The sequence below is a fragment of the Drosophila miranda genome, assembly GCF_003369915.1.
Source record: "Drosophila miranda strain MSH22 chromosome Y unlocalized genomic scaffold, D.miranda_PacBio2.1 Contig_Y3_pilon, whole genome shotgun sequence".
NCBI lineage: Eukaryota > Metazoa > Arthropoda > Insecta > Diptera > Drosophilidae > Drosophila > Drosophila miranda.
Genome location: NW_022881625.1, coordinates 9,750,674 through 9,764,545, shown reverse-complemented (window position 1 = coordinate 9,764,545; position 13,872 = coordinate 9,750,674). Strand labels below are relative to the sequence as shown.

The 13,872-nt window shown below is 42.5% G+C and overlaps 1 protein-coding gene across 2 annotated transcripts in view; it reads left to right on the top strand.

Moving 5' to 3' along the window:
• Positions 1–10,715: 10,715 nt before the first annotated feature.
• Positions 10,716–13,872, top strand: part of LOC117194641 — a 31,731-nt gene continuing 28,574 nt past the window's right edge. The window contains exons 1-5 of one of the 2 annotated variants that reach the window (XM_033399158.1): positions 10,716–11,052; positions 11,118–11,275; positions 11,355–11,531; positions 11,599–11,745; positions 11,816–12,079. In XM_033399158.1, the coding sequence (XP_033255049.1) occupies positions 10,723–11,052; positions 11,118–11,275; positions 11,355–11,531; positions 11,599–11,745; positions 11,816–12,079 (1,076 nt within the window). In that variant the 5' untranslated portion in view covers positions 10,716–10,722. Of the gene's footprint in view, positions 11,053–11,105; positions 11,276–11,354; positions 11,532–11,598; positions 11,746–11,815; positions 12,080–13,872 lie in introns of both variants that reach the window. The other variant, XM_033399157.1, reaches the window with a different exon arrangement.

Here is a 13,872-nt window from a genome sequence, read left to right as displayed (position 1 = left end):
TCTAGCCGAAAAAGTGAAAGCCAGCATCAATCATGTGAGCAGGCGAGGGGATATAGTTGTCGATCGATTCGCAAGAAGTTCAGGGTTGCCTACTGAACTGAACCGTTCGACAATAGTTCTCTACGATCCAGACTACAAGGTGGCAAAACAATAACACTCCCCCACACACCAGACGTGCGATGTCTCAGCTAATTTTCATTGCCACAAGCGCGGACGGGCGTCCTTCAGGGCCTGCCAAATTCTAAATTTTGGCTAATTTGTCAACAGCCCCCCAGCATTATCCGCACAAATCCGACAATTTGGGTAGAACCAAACATCTAACAAAAGCTGTACACATTCGCTACTTACACTATATGGATAGTACGGATTGAATTACTGGAACCATGTGTCCGCTATAGAGAGCTTAGCTTGTACATACATAAATGGGCACCTAGCACTATTATATTTTGCATGCAAATTCCAGGACACAAGTGTGTACCCTCACGTAAAGATGATGCCAGAAATTCCAACTGACGAAGCAGATATGCGATACACTGCATCAGCAGTAACTTTGGCACTGACACTTGGCATTTCGCAACCTTCTCGAGCCAAGGCGAGCACTTCAGAAAATTGAAACTTTCAGTTTTATGCCACCATCGAGCACACAGCACAGTACTTTTACATGGCCAAGTGCAACTCTTTTGGCTGACTTTTTATACCCGATACTCAAAATGAGTATTGGGGTATATTAGATTTGTGGTAAAAGTGGATGTGTGTAACGTCCAGAAGGAATCGTTTCCGACCCCATAAAGTATATATATTCTTGATCAGCATCAATAGCCGAGTCGATTGAGCCCTGTCTGTCTGTCCGTCTGTCCGTCCGTCCGTCCGTCCGTCCGTCCCCTTCAGCGCCTAGTGCTCAAAGACTATCAGAGCTAGAGCAACGATATTTTGGATCCAGACTTCTGTGATATGTCACTGCTTCAAAAATATTTCAAAACTTCGCCCCGCCCACTTCCGCCCCCACAAAGGACGAAAATCTGTGGCATCCACATTTTTAAAGATAGTATAAAACTAAAAACTCAGAATCGTAGAAGATGCCTATATCTTTTAGAGTGCGAAATCTGAACCAGATCGTATAATTATTATAGCCAGAATCAAGAAAACAATTTCATTCTTTCTCGCTCTGTCTCTCTCTAACACACAGGTTTCATGGTCGGTTTTGCCAATTGCAAAATATGAGTTCAAGGATCTCAGAACCTATAAGAGCCAGAGCAACCAAATTTGGTATCCACACTCCTTTGATATCGGACCTTGACCGTTTCGTGTCCAAATTTCGCCACACCCCCTTCCGCCCCCGCAAAGGACGAAAATCTGGGGCATCCACAAATCTCAGAGACTATTAAGGCTAGAGTAACCAAGTTTGGTATCCGCACTTCTGTTAAATCTCACTATAAAACGTATATCTCAGAATTTTGCCCCACCCCCTTCCGCCCCCACAAAGGACGAAAATCTGTTGCATCCACAATATTGCAGATTCGAGAAAACTAAAAACGCAGAATCATAGATAATTACCATATCTATCAGATTGCTGAATCTAGATCAGATCGGATCATTTTTGTAGCCAAAAGGAACAAATCAATTTGCAGTGGCTACGCAGCCCCCGACGTCACGCTCAGACTGATTTTCTGTCTCTCTCGCACGCACTCTTTGTCGTGTCGTTTAATATTAGCGGCGTCTGCCGGAGGAGAGCCATACTGACTTAGTATCGGGTATAACTGTAGAGTTGCGGTGTCCGCAGCAACTCACAACGTTCCACCTCGTCAATTTTCTAATATGCTTTAAAGCTTCTGCTTGATGCTGTTGGGAGCGGCGCCTATTGCTTAATTCGATTTTGCTTGACTTTGATGCTGGCAAACTTCATTTGGCCGACTCTAAAAGCGTGAAATAGGATTAGGCCGACGGAAATGCATTCAAGCTGACTTAAATCCATTTCTAGTTGGGCAACGATACAAAGTACCAATTAATAATGTATAGTAAATCAGATTTGAGAGGAGTTAGGGAAGAGAGAGTTGCAGTGCACGCAGCTTATGGAAGAGATCCAAATTAAATTAAGACTGCCAAAAGTATTCAGCAAATAGCCATGACCAGAATGAAGTTACTTTGCGCCAAAACGATGACGGGTCAATACTTTTTTCCAGGCTTGTGGATAGATCAGCGTCAGTGCGGCGCCTTAATGCAAGTCTGTGAACGAATTGTATTTGGTAAATTTTCTTTACAGGAACCGAAAGGATCGAACTAGGTGAAAATGAGCAGTGTACGAATTAAACATTTTACCATTTAACCATTTGGTAATTTGGTAAACCATTTTTTTGTGAAGCTCAAGACTCAAGCCACGGAGTACCATTAATAATACGAAAATGTACAGTAATTAGTATCTGATCTACATCCATACAACATTGAAATGCAGCCCTGAATATCGCTCCGATTATAATCGGGAGACAGCTCTGCTTTTCACTTTGAATTCCGGTTTGAGCAGGCGACGACTTTCAGTGTGAAAATCCGAACAGTCATCCTTTCGAAAATTGTGCCAGCGAGCGGAGCTCATGTAAAGTGGAAAATTAAATATAAAAATTAAAATTCCTCTCAGAGTCGTAGTGAGAAGTGTCGAACAAAGTATTTCTAAAACTGTATTTAGCACGCGCGTGTTCTCAAGTAAGTTCACACATATTTAAAGTGAAAAATGTCGCATTTGCCGCACACACGAACACACGCACGCACACACAAACGCCGGTTTTGTGAACTCACTTGACGAAAAGAAAGAGCGAGAAGAAAAAAGTTGCCAAATCAAAATGGTCACCGAGCCGAAGTCCGTTGAGCCCAAGGTCAGCACCAAGGAGGCGCAGTGCCAGTCATCGGACTGCGAGACTTCCCAGCAGGAGCCGGTCTCGCAAGTAAGCAGCCCGAAGGACGCCCGTGTGGGGATCTTCAATGCCGAGGACTTCTTGTCGCGTGCTCAGATGAACGACAAAATCAACATCTTGCGCTCGCCCACCAAGCCGCCCAACAGGGTGCGCCAGCGCTCCGTCTACACCAACAACCCATCGCCGGTAAGTGAAATTCCAAGCAATAACGTGAAAGTTTCTTCAATTTTCAGACATTTTGTTTTACAAAACTGCCGCATCATCGCGCTAGCAGGGTATCAACAGCGAGTTAACAGCCGCCGCAGTCTTAACAGCTCGGCAACAGCAGCATTGCCACATCACCTCATTGCCCTCTCCTGTTATTTCAGACCTTCTTATTTTCCGTCTCGTTTTTTTCCACCATTGCTCTCTTACTTTCCGACTTTAATATTCGAATTTTCCTTCTCTATTCCCCCCTCTTCTCTTCTAATACTATTCAAAATAGTTTGGTTAATTTCTATGAAAATCAAATGCAAATTGGGAAAAACGCACACACGTATTGTAGTAGCCAGCACAAAATATAGGGAATTGGTTATCTTCTTTCGTCTCGTGAGACCCCCTAGTGATATTTCGAACGATCAAGCTTTAGCCGCTCTTAAGGTTGGATCAAAGCCTTAGCCTTTCCTAAGTCCCAACGCCCACGAACACATACAAGCGACGGACAGTGGGAAGCATAGACGGCAATCGTACGATTGCACAGTTAAGCTATGCTGTGCATTAGACGATCGTTTTATGCTGCTGCGAATGTTCTGGATCATACGATTGCACAGTTAGTAAAAAGCTCAAAAGCTCTGCTGCACTGGCTACTCAGTCCATCGTCTATTACTGCTTTGAACAATATAAGAAAGTTGATCGATCTGTAAAGACGTGATAATTTCCGAGTGCGAGCAACATACATATTGCACACACATATATATAGTGCTATCCGGAAAATATATATATTTCCACAAATATATGCTGGAAGCATATAGTTACAAGTGCCGTACAGTTCAGTGGTCAGTGAATGACAAGAATTTAGTGCAGATATATTTGGGAAAAGAGGTATGTTTTCATATTAGTGCCGTGCACGTGCTGACATAACCTATGTTGCAGGGAGGTGTACCTAAGCTGCCCCATCGCGGTATAGTCTCGAGAAGACTACCCTGGGAGCTGGCTTAGGCGAACAGTTGTCGAGGTTTCTCCAACTCCATCCATAATTCATCTTTTCTGGACCTTATATTGCCACCAAGTCGGAATCTCCAAAGATCCAAGTGGAACAGATCAGCCTTAATCGCCAAGAATATTTAGTGCTGCTCAGACATAAATAACTAAATACAAGCTTGGCGGAAGATTCGTCAGTACGGCCCGGAACCATATACATCGCACCTGTTGACCTCTAACCAACTTCAGGCGGTCAACAGTCTACAAAGCAGCAGCACAGGATCGAGTTTTGTCCAATTTACATTTAATTCATTATCAAGTTCCAACGCATAAACATCAGCAGTTTAACGTAATGTAACTGAAACTTTATTAACACCCCTCTTTGATGTTACGCGCGTACATACCTACATACATATGTGCATATGCACACTGAATTGTCTTCGTTTGCTACCTTTTGGTTCAATTTTCGCGATAGAGCATAACAATTAAATTTCTGTCTGTATTATGAAAACCAAAACAACTGACTGATGACTATGCGACGGTGTTTGTAGCGTAATTGTATTGTATGCATTATATATTTATGATTTCCATATTTTAAACAGCTGCGGTCAACATCTACGACATCATTGGGCCCAACGATCAGCGTAAGACAATAACGCCGGAGTGAGTAATTATGTACAGCAAAAAGTAGTTTGGTCAAAAGAGCCTATTAACTTGAAAGTGTAGATATGCATACAGTGTATAATGATTCAAACCCGTCTGCTCAGTGTGTATAATGCACCCCAGTCTGATCTAGCTTTTGTTTACGATTTCGATTCTTATTCTCTCGTTTATATATATATATATATCTATACCCTAATGTTTTTCATGCTTTAAAATAATGAATTTATAACTAAACTTATATGATAATTAGGATTAAGGAAATATTACCCACAAATTAGAAGCTAAGTCAATTGTTGTGTTTCTACAACTGCAACGTAATGAATATTGAAATTGAAGTCTCACATTATATTAAAATATGAATCTTTTTGGATTGAAATGAATCTTTAAAATCATAAAAATGGCCTGTCGAGTATCCGTGCCAGGATCTTATAAAATGTGGTAAACCTTAGTAAAGGATTGATCAAGGGACAATGCAAGAACTCGAACGCAATGTCATGGTAGGGAGGGTACAGAAGAGAGGGACAATCAACACCTAGGTTCTCTCTAAATAGAAATGGTTCAGTAGGGCTTTTTTTTGGCGTGTCGGCGCTATCAGTATTTCAGTTTCCTTTGTTTTATATAATCACTTATAGTTCCCGTAAAGTGCACTAATTAAATGTAGTGGAGTACGATAGTACAATTAGGCGAGGAAGAACCCCGACCATCCGGCGAGCTAGACCCGAGCATAGCAAGAGTGCACACGACCAACCCTATTTGTACGCCGTCCTTAAGTCAGTCATGGTCATCTGCTGATACCGAGGGGCTATATATCTGTTTACATATATATATATTTAAACTCTGGTACACTAAACATTTATGGCGCCCAACATTTCTTTCGCGGCTGAACCTCCAATACAACTGATTGTGGCCCCCGAATCCAACAAAGCTATGTAATCACTGCCTTCAATGGTGACACTGGTGTACAGCCTGCTATCCGAACTAAGAAATATAGCTGAAACAAACTTGTTCTTATTCTTGCGAACCATCTTCCAAAATTGTCTCAAACGTTTAGTTGAACGTTTGGGCTTTCTTACAAATTTAAAACTATCTATCTTATCAAAAATTTTCTTACGCGTTGTAATATAATTTGCTTCCCTTTCAGGTAAAGGAGTAAATGAAAAATGATATGCCGTAGGCCGGGTTTCCTCTACTGTTTGTGAGCTGATCTTAGGCTCCCTTAAACTTTGGTCGTTCGTTAAACTAGTAGGTGATTCTTGCAACCTTTTTTCTAAGGATGTGTCTGCTTGTTGTTGTTTAACACATCCTTCTGCCGGTTTCCCGGAGGGTTACATTTGGGACATACCGGCTTGTAAGTATCTTTTGTTCCACACCCGTAGCAAAAGATCTTACGAGGACCTACACAACCGTCAAATTTATGACCTTTGTTGTCACAGTTCCAGCAAGTTGGAAGTGACTGTGGAGTACGACGTTGTATTTGACACACTTCATTATGCTCGACCAAGTCATCGAATAGCTGCTCGCTATCGTCTGGACCTGACAATTCCGATACGTATGAGCGAAGAGTCCTTTGCTTGACCGATCTTATATCGTTATAAAACTGCTCGTGCTTACGTACCTCTCGTCGTAATAACGATCTATTGGCAATCTTTAAGTGAAGAAGCTCGTGGTGAAGAGTGGGCTTGGAATTTCTAATAAGTAGATTCACAACATCTTCTTCTGTAACCGAATTTTGAAGCCTATCCACGAGATCTTCGATAGCATATTGAAAGTCATCGAAGGATTCGTTTTCGCCCTGACGACGTTTCCTAATCTTTTCCCAGATATCATAGTCGGTCTCAACATCTTCAAATCTTCTTCTAAACTCTATACAAAACGTATCCCAATTAAAGTTTGGGTAATTTCGATGGAATTTCCAGTACCAATCACTAGCTTTTCCCGCGAATAAAAGATACAAGTGATCACAAAGCAATTGATAATTGTTATAAAGATTTTGTTGCGTTAGAGAACGTACTCGATAAATAAACTCATCCATCCTCATGCAAGTTTTTGAACCATCGAATTTAATGCGCCAATTCTGCATTATACTGGAAACTTTTGCTGGTGCTACGTGTGAGCTCGAATTACTTCGATTTGCACTCGCTCTTGAAAAATCTAAAAGAACTTCTGCGTGACTATCTCGTGCTTGACCGATACCCACGTTATTTGTTTGGTTAATGTTATTGTCACCGGAAACATCGGGAGAGATATGTTCTGGTTGCGTCAGCTGGAGTGACGCTAATTGACTTTGAATCGAAGATTCAATTGTTTTGCTTAAAAATGAAGTTAGTTGTTCCATTAACTGAGCCTGTTGAATGCTTACAGCAGACTGGACGTAGTTAGCGATTTCCACTTGAGAGGTTATTGGAAGGGTTGTGTTGTTGGTTTCAGTTTCTGTTAGTGAGCGATCTAACCTGGATCGTTGAGTTGCTCTCGTATTCATACCCCTTCTAATAAACTTTTGGCCCTTTTTAGGTCGATTAGACGTTCCGTCTATTGTGCTAAAAGATTCGTTAGCACTAGTTGGTCGTGTTCCTTCGGCGTTAAGCTCGGCTAACAACGGGTTTTTAGAGAATGTTAGTGCCAGAGCAGAACAATCTAATGAACAGGTGGGACATTTTGGGTTTGTCCTAATCTGTTCCAAAATACAAAGTTTATGGAATTTGTGTCTACACGGGGTGTTGGCTATAATCTCACTAGTTCCCAATACTTCGTTGCAAATTCCACAAAATGGTTCTGCTTCCTGCAACGCAGTTGTTATGTCATCTGTACTTCGCCTTACAGCCATTGTATATCAGACAATATTTAAGGAATTAAAGAAAAAAAAATAATAAAAAAAAATTATATAAGAAGGTATTAATTGTAATAATAATGTCTGTCTTTCCCACATGCCAGAATACTTACGAAATATTTATTTGGTTTCAGTAGGCTTTTCTATTTTCGTTAATATGGACTAATTATCAGTTAATGACCTCGTGCACTGAATCATTGGACAACTATCGCGATTTGGCAATATAAAATTGTAAATCCGAATAACTCAAGATGCCTAAAGTGAAAAAGCAGGTTTGCTTTGGTCGATCAATCCAAAATAAACTGAATTGGAACCGCTAAATCCTAAAACAATTCCTGTTTATTCTGATCACTGTATGATATTGCATAACTGTCTCTGATACTCACAATTCGATACTGTAGGTCTGTTTTGGTCAACCAATCCGAAATAAAATGAATTGCAGTTGCTAAATCCGAAAACCGAGTCAAAGTATAAATTTTGAAATCTTTAACCTTTGTGCAATATTTTGCAAAAGAAAATGTGTCGTTGAAATTTTGATGTATTACCGGTTGAGCTTGGAGAACCAAGGCAAGATTTGCTTGTCTTATTAAAATAAACGGCCTATATAGTAAGACACTATAAATCCAAATTTTAATATCGGCTCTGAATTGGTTTTAGATTCTAAGGCAAGTTGCCTGGCCCCACGTTGGGCGCCATAAATGTTTAGTGTACCAGAGTTTAAATATATATATATGTAAACAGATATATAGGCCCTCGGTATCAGCAGATGACCATGACTGACTTAAGGACGGCGTACAAATAGGGTTGGTCGTGTGCACTCTTGCTAAGCTCGGGTCTAGCTCGCCGGATGGTCGGGGTTCTTCCTCGCCTAATTGTACTATCGTACTCCACTACATTTAATTAGTGCACTTTACGGGAACTATAAGTGATTATATAAAACAAAGGAAACTGAAATACTGATAGCGCCGACACGCCAAAAAAAAAAAGCCCTACTGAACCATTTCTATTTAGAGAGAACCTAGGTGTTGATTGTCCCTCTCTTCTGTACCCTCCCTACCATGACATTGCGTTCGAGTTCTTGCATTGTCCCTTGATCAATCCTTTACTAAGGTTTACCACATTTTATAAGATCCTGGCACGGATACTCGACAGGCCATTTTTATGATTTTAAAGATTCATTTCAATCCAAAAAGATTCATATTTTAATATAATGTGAGACTTCAATTTCAATATTCATTACGTTGCAGTTGTAGAAACACAACAATTGACTTAGCTTCTAATTTGTGGGTAATATTTCCTTAATCCTAATTATCATATAAGTTTAGTTATAAATTCATTATTTTAAAGCATGAAAAACATTAGGGTATAGATATATATATATATATATAAACGAGAGAATAAGAATCGAAATCGTAAACAAAAGCTAGATCAGACTGGGGTGCATTATACACACTGAGCAGACGGGTTTGAATCATTATACACTGTATGCATATCTACACTTTCAAGTTAATAGGCTCTTTTGACCAAACTACTTTTTGCTGTACATAATTACTCACTCCGGCGTTATTGTCTTACGCTGATCGTTGGGCCCAATGATGTCGTAGATGTTGACCGCAGCTGTTTAAAATATGGAAATCATAAATATATAATGCATACAATACAATTACGCTACAAACACCGTCGCATAGTCATCAGTCAGTTGTTTTGGTTTTCATAATACAGACAGAAATTTAATTGTTATGCTCTATCGCGAAAATTGAACCAAAAGGTAGCAAACGAAGACAATTTAGTGTGCATATGCACATATGTATGTAGGTATGTACGCGCGTAACATCAAAGAGGGGTGTTAATAAAGTTTCAGTTACATTACGTTAAACTGCTGATGTTTATGCGTTGGAACTTGATAATGAATTAAATGTAAATTGGACAAAACTCGATCCTGTGCTGCTGCTTTGTAGACTGTTGACCGCCTGAAGTTGGTTAGAGGTCAACAGGTGCGATGTATATGGTTCCGGGCCGTACTGACGAATCTTCCGCCAAGCTTGTATTTAGTTATTTATGTCTGAGCAGCACTAAATATTCTTGGCGATTAAGGCTGATCTGTTCCACTTGGATCTTTGGAGATTCCGACTTGGTGGCAATATAAGGTCCAGAAAAGATGAATTATGGATGGAGTTGGAGAAACCTCGACAACTGTTCGCCTAAGCCAGCTCCCAGGGTAGTCTTCTCGAGACTATACCGCGATGGGGCAGCTTAGGTACACCTCCCTGCAACATAGGTTATGTCAGCACGTGCACGGCACTAATATGAAAACATACCTCTTTTCCCAAATATATCTGCACTAAATTCTTGTCATTCACTGACCACTGAACTGTACGGCACTTGTAACTATATGCTTCCAGCATATATTTGTGGAAATATATATATTTTCCGGATAGCACTATATATATGTGTGTGCAATATGTATGTTGCTCGCACTCGGAAATTATCACGTCTTTACAGATCGATCAACTTTCTTATATTGTTCAAAGCAGTAATAGACGATGGACTGAGTAGCCAGTGCAGCAGAGCTTTTGAGCTTTTTACTAACTGTGCAATCGTATGATCCAGAACATTCGCAGCAGCATAAAACGATCGTCTAATGCACAGCATAGCTTAACTGTGCAATCGTACGATTGCCGTCTATGCTTCCCACTGTCCGTCGCTTGTATGTGTTCGTGGGCGTTCGGACTTAAGAGCGGCTAAGGCTTTGATCCAACCTTAAGAGCGGCTAAAGCTTGATCGTTCGAAATATCACTAGGGGGTCTCACGAGACGAAAGAAGATAACCAATTCCCTATATTTTGTGCTGGCTACTACAGTATGTAAATACATATATGTATGTATGTATGTATATGCATGCGTTAACAGAATGTCGACAGAATGTTAGCAACAGTTGCAAAGTCATTCGATTTCTGCGCTGCTGACACTTTCTCTCGTATCTGTCGTTTTCTCTCCTGCCGGTATTCAATTATTTTCTGGCACTTTCACTTCCTCACCTCTTCATTTCCTTCCGGATCTAACTTCCGCTACTACCTCTCGCCTTCTCATCCCCCTCCCTTAGCAAGCAAGCTTGCGTGTCGGCATGACTGGGGGGCAGCTGTCCCAACGCATGAGCAACATCTCGCTGTCCTCCGGCACGGACTCCGTGGGCCACATGGATCGCGGCAGCAGCTCCAGTCTCGCTAGCAGCACCACCGTTGGCACCAACACCATCACCAGCGGCATTTCCAAGGAGTGCGCCAATTACCCCGTCGGCAGTCAGTCGGCCCGTCCATACGTCCAACTGCCGGGAATACACATTTCCAACCCTCCCCAGTACGGGCCAGGGAATATGCAGGAAATAGACGCTGGCAAAATGGCGCACAACGGCAAGGCACTCACAGGGCGCTACAATGCCACGCCCACCTATGGCTTCGACAACGAGCAGAACTCCTGCCTGGTAAGGGTCTCCTGCATATCTGTAAATCTAGCCGATTCTATGCTCAATCTCAGAATTCCCAACAGTTGCCGTCTCCAATTCCCCCTCCACCATACGCCTTGGCACGCGTGAGCAGCACACGCAACTTCGAGCTCGAGAACCACACACCGCCGGCATGTCCCGGCTCTGGACCCATTGCCATGACGAACGGCACCATCCAGTTGCGCCTCCGCGATGGCGTGCGGTGAGTGTGGACGCCCCCAGCCCTTGGCTCTTCTTTAAGACCGACCCCTAATGTTAATACCTTTCTTTGCATGGGGCAGAATTGACATGACTCTGGACAAGGCGGTGCGCGTGCTAAATCAGCGCAGCATGGTGGCAGTTGCTCTATCACGCAACTGCAGCAACTCGGCTTTGATCCACCCCAATGGACGCATCTTGCAGAGCGGCGCTAAAGTCGAAATAGTCACCTACGACGGCATGAAGGGCAATAACTTTGTGTGAGTGGGAATGGCCCTTACCCCAACGTGGCATATTAGAATCCTTTGAATTATCTTCCCATTACAGTCGCTATGCCAAGATGTGGTACAAGGGTGTGAGCTTCACCAGCGAGGCGTGCGCTCTCATCTACCTGGTGGACACAGCCGGGACGCGCACCACAACCGACACTTTCACCGATCTGACCAAGGACTACACCCTGGCAGTGGTCTATGAGTGAGTCCCCCGGCCAATTGCATCGCTTCTTATTTGGCTAATTTCGATTTAATTCCCGAACTTCTCGCAGCGACTCGCGCCATGGTCCCTCTTATATGGCTGAAGCCCATGACGTGATTGCCAATTCAGCTTACACCTGTACCGAGGATGGCACTGAGATCTATGACATAAACGGATTTCGCATCACCCAGGCATCCGATGGCCTGGTGAAGGTCACTCGTGTGGACAACAAGTGCTTGATTCGCACCAGTCCCGGCAATGGATCGGCCACTTTGACCACACCTGGCATCCATTGCACTGCCTCGCTGGGCAAGACCTCGCATCTGTTTGTTCGGTGAGTATCAAACCGATGCTCTCAACCTCCCCCTCCCCCTTGACCGTCATCCTGCTCTGCTAACTTCCGTTCTGTTCTGTCCTGTTTCATTGTACGCAACGCCGGACACTCCGCCGGCTTCAATGAGAACAACCTGCTCATTGTCTACTGAGCGGCGTTCGTAGACCGGAGATAGAAGCGGCGCAGTGGTAGCCCATCCCACACGCACACACTCACACATGTCAACACATTTCACCTGGAACACATACATAGACACCTACAGCACACTTGAGGGACCTTGACGTGGAGAGAGGGATTCAGTTAGGATCCCGGAATTTAGGAATATCAAAATCAATTTGGGAAATAAGTTAGAAAGCAAATTTGTTCGTACAAAAACCAGCACCACACCACACCACACACACACACCTCAGCGAAGTAACTCAGCCCAGTCCTATCTGGGTTCCGATTGCTCGACATGGGCGCAACACAACCACACCACCAACCCCCAGGGAATACTAGTTGTCTTTCGTTTACCATTGCCTACATATATATCATGCCGTATATATGCTTGTATTACTAGTTGTTATTGCAAATCGGGAGCGCTTTCCTGCGTTCCCAAATCAGTTGGCCAAATCAGACCGATCTCAAGCTGAAGCGGAACCAATCAGAGCCGAATCGCATCGAACAGGGCCGTGCCAGCGTTTGGTGTTCAAAAAAAGAAACATCGTTTTTCTACTCGTTTCCATTTCGGCTTTTTCAGTTCTTCTAAATTGTTTCTTTTACGCAGTTCAGTTCTAAATTTTGTTTGACAGACTTTAAAAATGGCAAAACTCAAGAAAAAAAAGTTTAAAGAAATATCTCCCAAAAAAAAATTTACAAAATTATGCACAGTTGGTGCGTCTGATTAAGCAACGTGTATTCAACAATTATAGTAGATCAGAGGACTAGTTCTCTTGGGCGTTACGTTTAGGCAACGTAACGCCAGTGCCGATACATTATTTCTAAGCTACCAGTTCTTTCAATGCAATCCAATAACGTTCATCCACACCCGTAGCATACAGACACTCGAACACGTAACCCATAATCACACACACCGCACACTCTTTACAAGAGGCAAAAGAAAGTGAATTATTTGCAAGAGGCACAGCGCCAGCCACATTTAAAACAGCCACAGGACACACATGAAAGATAGAACAGATCCTGTGAAAGGTAGAAAGTGAGAGTTTATTAAATTAACCCCAATTGTAATTTGATTAAAAGACACTTGTCCTGTGAGGAGGACAATGAAAGAAACCCCCATACAAACACAAAACATAGGCTTAATATATACATAAATACGATGGGATGTCCAATTATAATACAAAGTTAAGCCCAGTGTGAAAAACCGGGATTAGCCTTACGTCAATCTCCAACACCTAAATTTTCTATCGTAAAGAGAAATTCATGTGCCCCAAAATCAATACTATGGAAGTATAATAAATTTAAAATGCAATCTGTTCATTCAATAAATTAATTTATTCCTCCAAAAGAATGGTGGAGCAATGGAGCTCGTTTCGTTTCCTACCCTCCCCTCCATCCTTTGCTAATTTCTTGGTGGAAAGAAAATGTCGACTGCCTCCTGCCCCGTGCCTTTATGTGTTCGAGTATTTATGTACCTTCGGTCATACATGGCCGGGGGTATCGTAAATTTACAACAAAATTGTTTTATGGCCCCACTCCATGGGCCCTCCTGGCCCCCTCAGGCGGAGCTTGGCATTTACGCCGTCACCTGAAGTGCCATCAGGAGTTGGACAATTTCAGGCCCTAGACGACAG